This window comes from Mytilus trossulus, chromosome 3 (assembly GCF_036588685.1).
Source record: "Mytilus trossulus isolate FHL-02 chromosome 3, PNRI_Mtr1.1.1.hap1, whole genome shotgun sequence".
In the NCBI taxonomy this organism is placed as follows: domain Eukaryota; kingdom Metazoa; phylum Mollusca; class Bivalvia; order Mytilida; family Mytilidae; genus Mytilus; species Mytilus trossulus.
In genome coordinates this window covers 68,692,997-68,709,080 of record NC_086375.1, presented here as the reverse complement: position 1 = coordinate 68,709,080, position 16,084 = coordinate 68,692,997, and the positions used below count along the sequence as shown (strand labels likewise).

Below are 16,084 nucleotides of genomic sequence, written 5' to 3'. Positions count from 1 at the left end.
TTTAAGATATAGATGCAGACAATGTCTCATACAAACAATGCATCCACATATACAACATTAAGAATAAGAAATGTGCCTTCAAATGAAAATGTAAATGATTTAACAATGCATTAAACGTTCAAAGCTTATATCACGTATTGATAAAAATAAGTATGCACAAGAATTACTGTTTATAAAGAAGTTAAATTTCTATAAGAAAGGCTTGTCCATAAAATAAAGCAGATTTAACTTGTTTCCATTGGAAATCTGCCCTTTTATTTTTATTTGATATGGCACATGTGACCCCTAAATAAGGGCAACATTAGTATACTGCTGTTCAAAAGTCGTAAATCTATTGCAAGAAAACACATCCCGGTTACAAACTAAAACTGAGGGAAACACATCAAATATAAAAGGAAAACAACGAAACAACTGAAATATTTTTAAGTGCAACAAAAAAAATAACATTTGCTATTTTCCTGACTTGGTACGGGACATTTTAAGAAGAAGAAAAATATGGTGGGTTAAACCTGATGTTGGGGCTGACCGACGCTCCCGCTTGTATAAAAGCACAAATACTCCCACTTATGTGACAGACAAAATTATCCCACTTATGTGACAGCACAAATAAAGGTAACAGTAGTATGTCTAAAATCGATTGGAAGAAAACGATTCCGGGTTACTAGAACAATGGAAGTATTATATGGCCAATATAATACTTCCGTGCTAGAACCGAGGGAACGCCGTTGTGCTAAAAAAAACAATACAAATATACATAGAAACGAAATATTTTATAACAGTTGCCATATTCCTGTCTCCGTACAAAAGAGGAGGTTGAAACTGGTTTAATGGCCAGCCAAACATAACCTTACATTAATATTAACACACAAAACCACTACTCGGTCTATTACTGATATTCATTCTTACATACTTTTGATTTTTTAACCCTGTATGCTAACATTGACTATGTAAATTTTAAAATTGTGTGTATGCACATTCAACTACAAATCTATGTGACGTATAAAATTATCTGACGTCAGATACACAAATCAATGAATGTGTTTGTAGATAGATGTTTTTGTGTTCTGTTAAATTGTTCCTTTTAAAATTATTATACGATGATGACTGGTGTACCCATATTTTGACTATTTTATTTATTGTGTCTGTACCAAGTCAGGAATATGACAGTTCTCGTCCATTCGTTTTTGATGCGTTTTGTCATTTGAATTTGCCATGTGATTATGGACCTTCCGAATTAATTTTTTTTAATTAACTAAGTTAAGTATTTTTGTGATTTTACTTTTCACCTATATTGCATAATATAACCTGCTAACGTGTATAACAGCTCCAAACCTTATTATATCACAGATTTCACTTTCATGACTGCATGAACAATGTATACCTCTCTTTAATATAGCATCACCAAATATCTGTTATAAACGTCTGCACAACTCCTCTCAGTGTTTTGGTAGAACAAAAGTACAATGGATGTTATCGTTGGTGTTTTTATTCTATCAAATACGTGACAGGTTTTGTTTTGTTATAAGGTTATGAGTTGTTTTTTGTTCTGTAATATATGTATATATATAAAGAAAGAAGATGTGGTATGATTGCCAATGAGACAACTGTCCCAAAAAGATAAAAATGACACAGACATTAACAACTATAGCTCACCACACGGCCTTCAATAATGAGCAAAGCCCATACCGCATAGTCAGCTATAAAAGGCCCCGATAAGACAATGTAAAACAATTCAAACGAGAAAACTAACATCCTTATTTATATAAAAAATGAACGAAAAACAAATATGTGAAACATAAACAAACGATAACCACTGAGTTACAGGCTCCTGACTTGGGAAAGGCACATACATAAATTATGTGGCCGGGTTATATATGCCATATTTTGTGCTTTTATACTAATATGACAACACAACCGTAAACTTATAAACATACTAAACACTTCGTTGTTATGACCTTTCTCGTGTATATTAAAACAAAACACGACAAAACAAAACCTGCCGCAACATGCATCTCGTATACATGACAGCACAAAAACCTCCCACTTATATAATCTTTTCCAGATTGTTCCATTTTGACTGAGTAAAGATTTGCATGGCGCATGATGCGTGCATAGCAAGAATCATTTAGTGTGTCAACGCACATTTTGGCTTTACTTTTATGAGTGTATCCGATTCCTTTAATGTGTGTTTCGCCATAATTTGTATCTCCTTATTAGAATTAATATGAAATTTATTGTCTGTAAACAATTGTTGTCTTATCTATATGACCTAAAAAAAATCACACTTAGATGACAGAACAAACCCTAAAGTTTAGTTGAAAGCTTTATTCTATTCATAGTATATGAGTTGAGAGGTTAAAGAAATGTCATATACGTTAGTGGTCCTGATTTTACATATAAGTTAATAGACGTTTTGTCGCGACTGTCTGAGAGGTGGGATGTTTGGTGCATTCGTATTGTTTGTTCATGTTTCATATGAAATAACAAATCCTCGTTCAGATGTGAAAGCATCGGGAACAATTTAACAATTTAACAGAACACAAAAACATCTTTCTACATGAGTAAGTAAGGAATATGACAGTTGTTAATCATTCGGTTGATGTGTTTGAGCTTTTGATTTGACCATTTGATTAGGTACTTTCTGATTTGAATTTTCCTTGGAGTTCAGTAATTTTTTTATTTTACTATTTATATTACAGCACTTAATCTCTCACCGTCATATGAATGTAAGTTTTTTGTGTTGTCTTCTCAGAACTTTGTGGTCAAATAAATTAGTTTTCCTACGATCATATGTCAAATTAAGAATATGCAAAATTCCTCTAATATGACAGCACCAAACCTTTCTATTATACTATACAAGACTGAAACGTCTCAATTATAAAGCAGAACATCTCAATTAAATGACAGAACGATACCTTTCACTTTTATAACCAAACAAAACCTCTTTCGCTGAAGGTATTGTTTTATCTATAGTATGGTCGTGTCTAGTTGAACTAAATATGCAACCAAATAAACTCGTCTGGCGTACTAAATTATAATCCTGGTACCTTTGATAACTATTTACACCACTGGGTCGATGCCACTGTTGGTGGACTTTTCGTCCCCGAGGGTATCACCCGCCCAGTAGTCAACACTCAGGTGTTGACATGAATATCAATATGTGGTCATTTTTATAAATTTCCTGTTAATAAAACTTTGAATTTTTCTTAAAACTAAGAACTTTCTTATCCGAGGGATTACCTTAGCCGTATTTGGCACCACTTTTTTTAATTTTGGTTCCTCAATGGTTTTCAACTTTGTAATTGTTTGACTTTATAAATATATTGATATGAGCGTCACTGATGAGTCTTATGTAGACGAAACGCGCGTCTGGCGTACTAAATTATAATCCTGGTACTTTTGATAACTATCCTCATAGATCCCAGGATTTAAATTTTATATTTACGCCAGACGCGCGTTTCGTCTATAAAGACTAATCAGTGACGCTCGAATAAAAAATGTTTTAAAGGCCAAATCATGTACGAGCATTGAGGACCAAAAATTCTTAAAAGTTTTACCAACAAATTAGTTGTGAGAGGAGCACAGATAGTTCTCGTTTTATTTCAATATTTCCCACAGTTCTTGATGCTGATCCCGTGGTAAAGTGAAAACCCTGTCATAAGTAGATAACTGCGTTTATTTTATGTGTATGGTAGGATAAGAATTTATGCTTTAAATTTAACAATGTTATTTTCCGTTAATTTCACATTAGTAAAACATACTAAAAACGAAAATTCAAATAAATTTTAACAAAATTTTCACAACAATTTTATTGACATGTTTAAATATTTACATATATTTTAATGAAAAGATAGTCATGATATACAAATAACATCAATAGTAAACATTGCCAAATTTGTTAAAAATCTATATACAAAACAAAAACAAAACAAACAGCACGTGTTGTAAAACAAATGTATATTGTAAAATGCTTTATGCCCCGTGGAAGCAGTGAGGCCCTCTAAAACAAATAACTTACCATAAACAGACATACCAACTTATTTACAATTACAATCTCATTGATTAAGTAGAAAGATTATTAATTGCGAAAGTGAACCAAGTAATTATGACTTAACTCAATAAAATTCATAATGACCTTTGACTTCAGTTAACAAATCCAGGATGAACTTTAACAGCACTTGCTATATTCGAACCCAATTTGGGTGAACGCAAGCGGTGTTTAGCTATACATCTACTTAGTAACAGACACCAGGAGTAGCAAAAAATGTAGACTTCACTTAAATAACAGACGTTTGAGACATACACAGAAGGCATACAATGTAAAACTTTTTCTGGACAATGGGAGATAATTCAACTTGAAAGAAGTGAAATTGCCTACAATCTCATTTTAAATGACACAAATACTGTGTCTAAGCCTTGAAAATGACTTGAAAACGCTCGGTACTACTTTCTGTTAAAAAGATCTTTCACAAACCTCCGTTTTGTCTAATTAATACACAGCTTGAAAATTTGAAAATTCTTACTTCATTGGCTGATGTAATAATTACCAAAATCAGAAATTAAAACGGAGTGTTTTCACGAATCCTTTAAGCAAAGTTGGGACACAGGGCCAGTATTTTAATCCGATTGTATCGCCTATTACAAATGCTTTTGACATCAATACTCGCGATTATTATAACTTACAAGTAAGGTGGCTTTTCTATAAATCTATATAACGTGTAAAAGAAATGAAAAATATGAGTTTATATCATATACGAATTGCATAATTTGTTTATTCTAAAAGGAACCTTCTAACTGAGAGAAAATAAAATCATAATAGAAAACAAAATAACATTATTCATTTAAAATAATGCACAAATCTGTCGTTAATCCCATGCACTGATGCAGTAATCCGGGAATCCCCATGTTGTATTAGACAGTTCAGACGCATTCGTCTCAACTCGGTCAATTCCGTACCCTCATCTAAATATAGAATGAGAGTAGCGGATTCTACCGAGGATTGCCGAATGAGTTTAGACGTTCAGTTGTCTCTCTTTTTACATGAACAAATATTAGTTTCCATCGAGATTCATAGAAAAAATATAAAAACAACAATTGAGGTATTTTATCGACACACATTTAAGTGAAGTGTTTTGGTACATTCTTTACATTTGACATAACAACACCAATAGTATTTACATTCACATCTTTCCACAATTTCTCTTGTGAAACTTTTATAACCTCTGCCACAACAAAGGATATCACAGCCTCCCCAACCTTGACTACCTTTATCGCAGTATCTAAAAGAGGAAAAATAGCAATTATTATAATATGAAATAAGAAGAAAAAAAACACACTTTCATTTGTTTTGGTATTTTTGTAATTTATTATAAAGGATTTTAAAACGTTTCTGGACTTATTTTTACTGAATGTTTCTTTTCCATTGGAGTTTACTGAATGTTTCTTTTCCATTGGAATTTACTGAATGTTTCTTTTCCATTGGAATTTCCACTGGATATGTTAATGCAAATACAATGTCCCAAGCACGAAAACTCGTACTCAGCCATTTTATTTGTGTCTTTTATTTGTTTGTCCTTTATAGAGAATTTGTTGTCTATGACAGACTTTTGATAGCCTACTTTAAGAATACTCCATGATACTTTATATTTAAGGTGCTTCAGCTACAGACCATTTGCAATTGTATTTTTCTAAATCTTGCCATTATGTTATACTGTGACATCATTCGCGCGGGTAAGGAAAGGGTAAGGCAAAACACAAATATGTTTGACCTTGCTAAATTTTTGTTGTGCCTGTTCCAAGTCAGGGAGAAGTCTGTAATTTAGTGGTTGTCGTTGGTTTGTGTCTGTCATATTTATTTTCTTAAGTTGTAATCTGGTAAATTATGCCGTTAGTTTTCTCGAGTCTTTTTCCTCTTGAAATGTTTCGCTTTTCTTGATTGTCACTGTATGTTTGATTGTATGGTATAGTTCATTTACGCATTGTTTTTGTCTCGTTGGAAATTATACCTATTCACGTTAACAAAAATATAATTTCAGTGCCAGGAAGGTAAAAAAAATCATTTCAGTGCCAGGAAGGTCAAACTATTTCATATGTTGCGTTCATTTGTCTTTTCGTGTTACAAGTCATAAGTTAAAGTTCTTGACCCTGATACAAGATAACACTGCATGATAGTAAAATCATACTCTAGAATATAAAATCAATTCAGCGTTAAATAATCTCCTAAGTATTTAGGTGTTGTTGTGATATTGCTGCAATACAATTCAAACTATGAAGTCAAATCACTTGGTGTATTATTTCGTGTCTTCACTTACCTCTTCGTAATTCGGAGGTATAGCAAAAGGTATAAAGCAAGTATATCTCAAACTATTGAAATTGTTCTAAAGACACTTACCTCCCCTCTGTACCCTCTGCCCCCGTTTTGGGGTCGCGACTGCAGTAATCTGGAGATTTTGTATAATAAATTAACGTGTTTGTTGTAACACTTTGTCTATGTGGAAATAATGGTACAAAAACTTTCTTTGATTTTTTTCTTTTTCTTTTTGCTTCAACGGCGGCAATATATTTGTCTTTTAACATCAGCCCTACAGCTGAAAAGTTTGGCATTGATCGGAAGCATGTCTTTATTGCGCATGATCCTGAAACTCCATGACACTTGCACGCTATCTTCAAACTATCGGAAACTATCTGAAATTTAAAGTTTACAATTTAAGAAATTGAATTGTTTTTCATTGTCATTATACATGTGTATTGTTATTATAGCTGACTATGCGGTATGGGCCTTGTTCATTGTCGAAGGGCGTACGTTGACCGATATTTGTTAATTTTGTGTCCTCTTGGTTTCTTGTGGAGAGTTGGTGGAGAGTTGTCTCATTGGTAATGAATCATACCACATCTTCATTTTAATATTTATTGAATATAATCGTAAGACTCGTGTTCTTGGTGAGATATGGTTGCTAAAAAAATTTGACTTTCTGTATAATATTTTAAGACTACTTAGTGTGTAACATTTTGATGAGTATTGTTTTTGTTTCGACTTTTGAATGTCCGTTTTTACACTTACCTACTAATCCTGCCTACTACGTTTTGAAGAGTTATTGACTGAAATATTTCTTATTATATAAATCTGCATACGCTCTTATAACACTCAATTATTTCACCACGTATTGCAGAGATTTTTAGTTGAAAAAATGGGAACACACACACATGTCTATTAACCAAATTGTTTTATTTTTTGCTATCAAATTTCATTTTTTCACTGTGAAGTCGGACTATATTTCATAACCAGTAAAATTTAAAGAAAAAATTTAATACTTTGCAATGTTTTAATTAACGTTTCAATTTGACGCTTAAATCTGCAAATTGTATAATAAACATGTGTTTTATATTAATAAGAAAAGAGCAAATCTTATCCTTTTCATACCATATAATTCGCTATAACATGTCATAAGTGTTTGATATACAAAGGTTTACTTATTATTCTTTTGTAACTTTAACACTTTCATAATTCATCTGTTTAGGAATATTATTACATATCATCGCAACAAATTTTAGCCAATGTCAAAACATACTTTATCAATAAATAGACTCTTTTAACAGATAAAATTTTGAAATTTTCCAAGAAGAAGAGATAGAATTTGATATGCCGTAATTTGAGATTGAGTTAATTCCCTTGGTCGATATTTTTCAGGGGTAAATGATTGATTTTATACCTATATAAATATCAACATTGAAGCATGTTGTACAAACAAATCTCATTAAAATCATTGCTAAATCAAATAGATAAATAAATCAATGCTAAAAGAACATAAACTTGTCTTGGATCGCAACATTTTCTAACGCCTAGAAGTCTGTAAACCAAGTTGAATTTGGCTGATTTAAGAAGGAATTTGAGCATGCACACCTTCAACGTGGCGACAAAAAGGAAAGTAACGTTTGTCAAAATTGTGTCAATCAAAACCTATCTATAGTTACGTGACAAATTTCGACATCAAAAACGCGTAAGGCTATTATAAGGGGAAAACAGAAAACTGAGCAGAAATCTCATAGTTATTGTTCTGATATGGAAAATCTCAGGTTATCAAATCTAGGACTATTATATAAAAGTAAGTATAATAGTCCCTGTTTAGATCAAAAATGAAATTGGAAATGCGTTTTGACATTTGTAAAAAAAAAGAAAGAGTAAAAAAATGTTGCATAGTCCTGCCTTTTATATTATGTTTTATGTTGTATGAGCAATAAGGGTACACATTTAAATGAAAAGGGTGTGTTTTTGTTTTGAATATAATCAATTAAGGTGCATAGATCCGAACTAAAATTGAATGAACATGTGATAATGTCGCAATTTTTCTTGGAACTTTAGATGATAATGAGGTCCACACGTGTAGAATACCTGTGCTCCAGCTCCGTTGTTATGTCGGTTCATGTCCGCTTTCTTTGATGTTTTTGGTTTTCCTTTCCGTGTAAGTGAAGCCTCTGTAAAACTCGTCGTTAAATATACACCATATCTCACATTATCACTACACCCTCCCCATTTATGTTGATCGTCAGGTGGTTTGTCAGGGAGTGATCCACAACTACATTTTGTGGTAACACCCAAACTACATGCACGTGCAATGGAATGTACTAATGCAGAAGATGCTATTGCATAAACGTAGGACTGTTCTCGTGTACCTAAAATATAAATACGGGTTTGCATTCAATAAATTACCACCATTAAAAGTTAACAGTGTCGTAGTATTCATACCTTTAACGATTTTCTTGATTCTTAAGGTAACAATAAAATTCACAGTTTGATATTGTTATCTGACAAAGTTTCTCAATAAATGATGGAGTTAAACAAGGAATTCTATTGTCAACATGAATAGCTACATATATTGAAATGACTAAACCTGACAGAATTTTATGATTGATATTGTTCGAATTCAGGGAGGTCTGAAATACGATTTTTATATCTTTGCGTTAATTTTTACGTTTGGAGTTAGTGATATCATTTCGCATGGTAATAAAATAAATTTTTCACTCCTGGCGACCTCAATTTGGCGACATAAGATTTTACGATGTTCGTCTATTCACAAATACAGCCTTGATTACATGTTATGATATTAAACACTTCGTTGAATTTATTTCTTTATTTTGGTGAAATTTGGAGACAAGACACGTTTAAATGGGATGTAAACCTTATATCACCACATTTTACGAACTGTCAACCCATTTTAAATTGTATGTACTTTTTAAATTGTAATTTTAAACATTTTCATTCTGAAAGGATCTTCTAAACAAAAACATGTTCATTCTAAAAGGACACTCTTAACAAGGTGACATCCATCACTTTAAAACGTTGATGGTTTTTATGTACATATATACACTTACATTTGATCAAGATTAAATATGCTACATATGACGACATGTGAAATGGTCAGCTCGCTTTCGCTGTCTTAAATATTTAAGACGAATTTTAGCCTCTCCAAAAACTTAAGGAATCATGGCTTTAACTTGATTGAAGTATAGGATTATATTTGAGTTGTATATTTATTTCAATGTACTAGTTTAGTACAAAGAGAAGAAACTATAATCGAATAATACCCATGTTATCTATGTGAGAAACAGGCACAGGAAAATGTGCAAGGGAAAGGTGGGGTTTTTTTTTGCGGGGAGGGTAGTCGTTTTTATTGATCTAAATCATCCCCTATTCTAATCATGTAATATGCTTTCCAGGTTAACCTTTATCGTCATAGTTTAACAGTATCAATAATGAAAGATATGCCAGTATGTATCTAAGGTATGCGAAAATCAAAGAAGACATATTTCAAAATAGATGACAAATTTTAACATAGAGGACATATTTCAACATAGATGAATAGACCATAGATGTAACAAATTCCCACAGTACAAGACTGAAAATATATGGATACAAGTCAAGAAAACATATAGATGTCGTGTTTTTTTGTTGAACATATGCAGAATGTAGCAGTGAAGATCTATTAAAATGTCATCCATTAGAAGTAAAACATTTGATTCTTTTTTCTTGCTCGCATTAGATTTCAAGTCTGTCAAATCTTGATCAGATTGACAGGAAAAAATACTGAACCTGTATCGTTATCAATATTTAAGGTTGTAAATTAAAAAAAAAATTAGAATGTTTTTATGTTTACGAGTAATGTATACTATAGTTCAAATATATTCGTGTTGATTTGAACTGTTTCTAACAGATTGAATACATTTTTTGTGACTTCGAAGAAAAGAAATTAATGCCATGAGAAAGGAGTGTTGACACCAAGCTTAGATATACTGCTGACAACCAATGCATGGGCATTAAAATTAAGGCTATGACATGATCCAGCTTCTGATTATAAAAATTATACGAATTTGGAATGTATTTAAATTTTTTCTCATAAATATTAATAGCGCATCCGATACCAAAAAAATGGAAAATCGAAAATTAAGAAGAAATTTCGCTTATTTGCATAGGCGTTAATGTACCTGATTTGAAGAAAAAAAAACATAAAAATATAAAGCGAAAATTCACCCCCTTTTACTTGAATAAATCGAAAACAGAATACGATGGTAGTATTAAGTGTGTTCAAGTTTAGATGGCCGATTTGACGTAAACCATGATGGTTGAATTCCAATAATTCTTCTTCTGACTACCAACATTGGGATATGATTTGAAAGAAAGAAAGAAAGTATATAAGCACAGCTTACATGTACACTAAACAAAGACAAGACCATTGGTTAAAGTTTAATGTTATACTTCTAACATTTGTGTCTGCTTTGTATACATATTTGTATTTGCAGTTGTTGCAGCATTAACGTCGCAGGAATATTCCATATGGTTAAAATAGCTGCAAGGATCCTATTATGATTCAGTTACAATTCACAAAGGAAGAAATAGGATGTTGTTACATTGAAGTGGAAAGTTCACAATTAGGAAACTGAAATCATCTCTTTTGTCGTAAAATTTTGTTCTCAGCCGACCATTAATGTCAATCTCTAGATGTAAGTTAGGATATGAGGCAGACTAAATTAAATATGTGTGTATTCTTTATTTCAAGTTCGATTGGATAAGTGCTTTCATCATAGCCACCGCAATTTTATTTAGTGAGATGACATCATCTTTATAGCTGAACATGAAGTTAAAGGACACCAGTACCTGTTAGCTTGTTTTCATTCTTTTTACGTGTCTGCCTTGTATAAAGAAACATATCGGTAAGAAGAGAAGCACAGTTGGTTCTCGGGGAAATGTCAGTTGTTGAAAAAATACGTCGTCCAAATGCAAATAGTTGTCAATTAAGAAAAGAATGTTCATAATGTCAATTCCATACTATACTGTGTATTTAGTTTGCACCAGAGTGGATTAATGCAAGGGGTTAAAGTTCTTTAAAAAAAATGCATCTAGCAAATGTTCAACTAACTAATTAATTGGTATTCAGTTTTGTAATTATGCTTATGTTAATAGATTTATTGATTATTATAGACTATTCAGCTGCATTGGATGTCTTGCATAAGCTGCTTTTAGGGCCAATGTCTTACGAAAGATGGGTATAATGTGTCTTTTCTGTAGATGATGTAAGCATTACATCTGGGTTTTTTTTATAGTCTTTCGTAATATTTAGTCTTGTAACAATGCTTATGTTAATAGATTTATTGATTATTATAGACTTAAGTTAATAAATTTATTGATTATTATAGACTTATGTTAATAGATTTATTGATCATTATAAACTATTAAGATTCATTCGATGCCTTGCATAAGGGGTTTTAGGGTCAATGCCTCACGAAAGATGGGATTGGTGTATCTATTCTATAGATGTTGTTACCATTATAAACATTTCTTTATTTTCGGATAGACTTTCGGTAATATTTAGTTTTGTAATTATGCTTATGTTAATAGATTTATTGATTATTATAGACTTTTAAGAGTCATTCGATGTCTTGCATAAGCTGCTTTTAGAACCAATGTGTCACGAAAACATGGAAAATGGATATGGTGTGTCTTCTCTACAGATGATGTTACCATTATAAACATATTTTTTTCGTATAGTCTCTCTGTAAATTGTAATTACTGCACATGTAATAGTCGTAGATATTCTAATTCATAGTTGTTGATTGCTGTGTCCTTTTGGTCTTTTGTGGAGAGTTGTCTCATTGGCAATCATACCACATCTTTTTTCTTCTATTCAAATGATAAAAACATAGCAGAAGTTGCTTAAAATCAATGGAGTTGCTTTACGATAATCCTTTTTCACCATGATATACAAGGTTTAATGTACTTGTATTTATCTTCCGATCACATTTCTATTTTTATCACATTATGTTTTAGTCTCTTTCTTAACCAGGTTATGCTGGCACAAAAACTAAACGAACTTACCTCGAGATAAATCACGTGATAATTTTGGTACTTTGAGCAGAGAGGAACAATTCCATCGTCTATCGGTAAATTGTTCTTGGCATGTTTTACTAGCTATATATGCTGCATGTGAAAATGTTCTCATTAAATCTAAATTAGTTCTACATAATTTCACTTGTTTCTTAACTAGTCCTAATGATTTTGAACAGTTCTGATATGTATTCCACTCGGAAAATCTTTTTTCATGCATTGCTCTGAAAATAGAAAGAAAACCAACAATGTCATGCATAATCAAATAAAATTATTATGTATACATAAACAAGTTTTACAATAATTTAATGGTGATAAATTCGTTCCTGCTTATTTAGATTATTTTCTGATAAATATATAGCTAATTGAATTCTTGATCAAACTATTCTATCAAACGGTGACACAACACTTCAGCCTGGTAAATATTCAGTATACTTGCGACCTTTAGTGAATTCCAACTGTTTCAAACAATCTCCAACCTTTCATGCTCCTTTATAAGTCTTTCTATTATTATTTTCAACAATATTACCAACACTTCGTAAATTCGAAAAAAAGAAATCCTCCATGCAACCACCCCTCAATGGCATTTAATTAATGGTGTCAGCTTGATTTTGTGGATATTGAACAAATACCTGCATTTTAACATTCCTACGTTCTATATTTATTCAGAACAGGATGGCCGATGAACGGGAATAAAATTAGCAAATATGAAGCGAGATACCAATTAGAAATATAAGATTTTAAAAAAAAATATGGTTTTGTAGTTTTGAAGGTTAAAATTAATGGAAGGTCGATGGCGCACGTCAGGTGTCAGAAAGGGTGATATTGGCCTACAGCCACATAACATTTCGCAAGAAAACAATTATATAAATATATAAATATTTGTTGAAATTACAAAAAACGTGTCTGTTGTCTGGTAAAAATATATATTAAAATATCATTTCACTTGCAACATTAATGTTTACGAGGGGATGATTCATTTAAATATTTAAGGTGCTTGAAATAGTATATACGTATATATAATGTGATATCTTTCATGAATAAGTATTGTAACTGTTACACAATAGAAGTAACATAAAACAGTTTAACATTTTGAGTGACAATTGCGATCAACAATTTGCTATCAGATCTCGGTAATGACGAAACCACGCGAGATAACAATCGTAATGTCTAACCTTGCTGTCAAACATATATGCACATTTACGAGATGTGCACGAGACTTCACAGAAGTGACAAGATTTTGGCATCGAAACAATAAATGTAATGAGATTGTCGTTGAAAAATAGTATCTAAAAGTTTATTCATCTCATAACGTTATTTTATATATTTTATGTGACATTTATTGCTGTTCATTGCATCGTATGCCAAAATAACTGGAATTCAAATGTTCAGTTATCTTCCAAATTTTATTAGGCAACTTTTATCTTTTTTATCTCACCTAACATAATATTTTATCATTATTTCACGCAGTCGTCCATCGATTCAAAAAAAGTAACAGTCCACTTTGCGACCAAACATGACAAGAATCAACTATATGAACTGAAATGCACTTTATGTTATTTTTATGTTTAAAATGTTCTGCATGTAATAGAGGTAGACGTCCCAAAGCACTAAAATTCATAATATCTAAATTTCATTTACCATATTTCATATACCATATTTCATAAAACGAGAAAATATTTCTCCATGACCCTTAGGTTTCCTCATAAACTCTTAACTGCATTTGCATCTGATTTTGATCGAATGAATCAAAAACATCTAATTGATAAAAATAATAATGAAAAAATCCCCAGAAATACGTCCTCTTTAAAATGTCTCTTTCAAAGTATATTTTAAGCACTTTGAATTGAATGTCTTTTTGTCCAAGTGGATGAAAATCAAAAACGAAAAACTGATTCATCATTTTTTTTAGGAAAATACATTACATTATATTTATGCAATACTTAATGCCAATCTGGTTTTCATACGTATTTTATAAACTCTTTCAGTAATTGCATTATTTAACTCTACGTACATAACCCTTATTGTTATCAACGCATTTCATGCTATTACACTTCTCTTTTGTGCTTTATATGAATGTGTTTTAAGATTTGGAAGACTTTCAAACTTCTTTCTTATACTAGTAAACAGTTCCGCAATTAATAATTTATCCATTGGCATGCCTCGTAATAAAATACTGAAATTCATTTATTTATTCCTTCGCTTTGAACTCATCATTCTTTTTATTTATTGGTTTGCCTAAGTTGTAAGACAGCGTAGTCCATCTTTTTGAGCTGATTGTTTAATTTAGTTATAGGCTAACCTTTGTCCTTATTACCACAAAATATCATTATCAATGGCTTCACATATGAATAAATGTTTGCCACTACAGACTACGTTGTATAATATCCACATTGTTAACCCAGTGATGAAATAACAGTTTGCTGTATATTTTTTATTTGACTTTCAAGTCTGAAAAAAAAACCATTTAACCTTCAATTTTCAAACTGTAAACTATAGACTTTTAATCCTTTATAAAATACAACTTTCTTTTACTTTTGTTTATTAATATGTTTCGTTTTCTGGAAAATCACATGAAGCTTTATAAATTGAACAAATATGGTTCATCAACTAAGGATTTTCTTATCCCAGGCCAAAATAGAATACCTTACACGTATTTGGCACAACTTTTGGGAATTTTGGGTCCTCAGTCAATTCTCTTCTACTTTGTATTTTGGCTTTACAACTATTTTGTTCTGAGCGTCACTGATGAGTCTTATGTAGACGAAACGCGCGTCTGGCATATCAAATTATAATCCTAGTCCTTTGATAACTACTAACTGTTTTTTTTACATCGTAACTATACAAAAATTGAGAAAAAAAAATGCTCAAAATCTGTAGTAATGTGATAATATAATCTCTAGGATTTGGACAAAAGAGCAAATAAAGAATAAAGAAATTACTTGAGGGTCAAATACTTTATTTGTGCCAAGATTTGATTATACAATATACGAAATTATATTGAACAAAAACAAAAACTAACTTCAAAACTTTTCATATACATCGAACAAAAAGCTTTCAATATGCATTTCAGGCTTAATATAAAAAAGAAGATGTGGTATGATTGCCAATGAGACAACTATCCACAAAAGACCAAAATGACACAGACATTAACAACTATAGGTCACCGTACATCCTTCAACAATGAGCAAAGCCCATACCGCATAGTCAGCTATTAAAGTCCCCGATGAGACATTGTAAAACAATTCAAACGAGAAAACTAACTGCCTTTAAGTTTACAAACAATGTCCATACAGTAGCAGTCTTTCTCTTTTATAAAAGAAAGTCAAAAACAAACTGACAACGCCGAGACAAAAACTAAAAAATACCAAAAGGCAAACAATAGTATATAAAACACAACATAAAAAACTGAAGACAGGTCTTCACTAAATCCACAAAAAGGGGACGATCTCAATTTTTTTTACATAATATGTGTTTTTGTCACAAAATAATGTGGTCAAATATCTATCAAATCTATTGCACAATACTGTGCAATGAATATTTCTTCTTAAAACTTTTGAAAAATAAAAAAAAAAAAAAAAGGAATCCCTTAAAAAAAATGGTAAGCAACCCCCCCCCCCCCCCCCCCCCACTTTTTGGAACCCCCATTGGAGCAATAACCCTTAAACTCAATCCCATGCTTTCTTTTGTAGTATTGAACATTGTAGT

The 16,084-nt window shown here is 31.5% G+C and overlaps 1 protein-coding gene across 1 annotated transcript in view; it reads right to left on the bottom strand.

Moving 5' to 3' along the window:
• Positions 1–3,794: 3,794 nt before the first annotated feature.
• The window catches only part of LOC134712224 (protein Wnt-11-like), a 33,898-nt gene continuing 21,608 nt past the window's right edge, over positions 3,795–16,084 (bottom strand). The window contains exons 3-6 of the mRNA XM_063573565.1: positions 12,368–12,600; positions 8,390–8,670; positions 6,392–6,684; positions 3,795–5,279 (exon numbers count right to left, since the gene is read on the bottom strand). Of these exons, the coding sequence (XP_063429635.1) occupies positions 5,105–5,279; positions 6,392–6,684; positions 8,390–8,670; positions 12,368–12,600 (982 nt within the window). The 3' untranslated portion in view covers positions 3,795–5,104. The remainder of the gene's footprint in view (positions 5,280–6,391; positions 6,685–8,389; positions 8,671–12,367; positions 12,601–16,084) is intronic.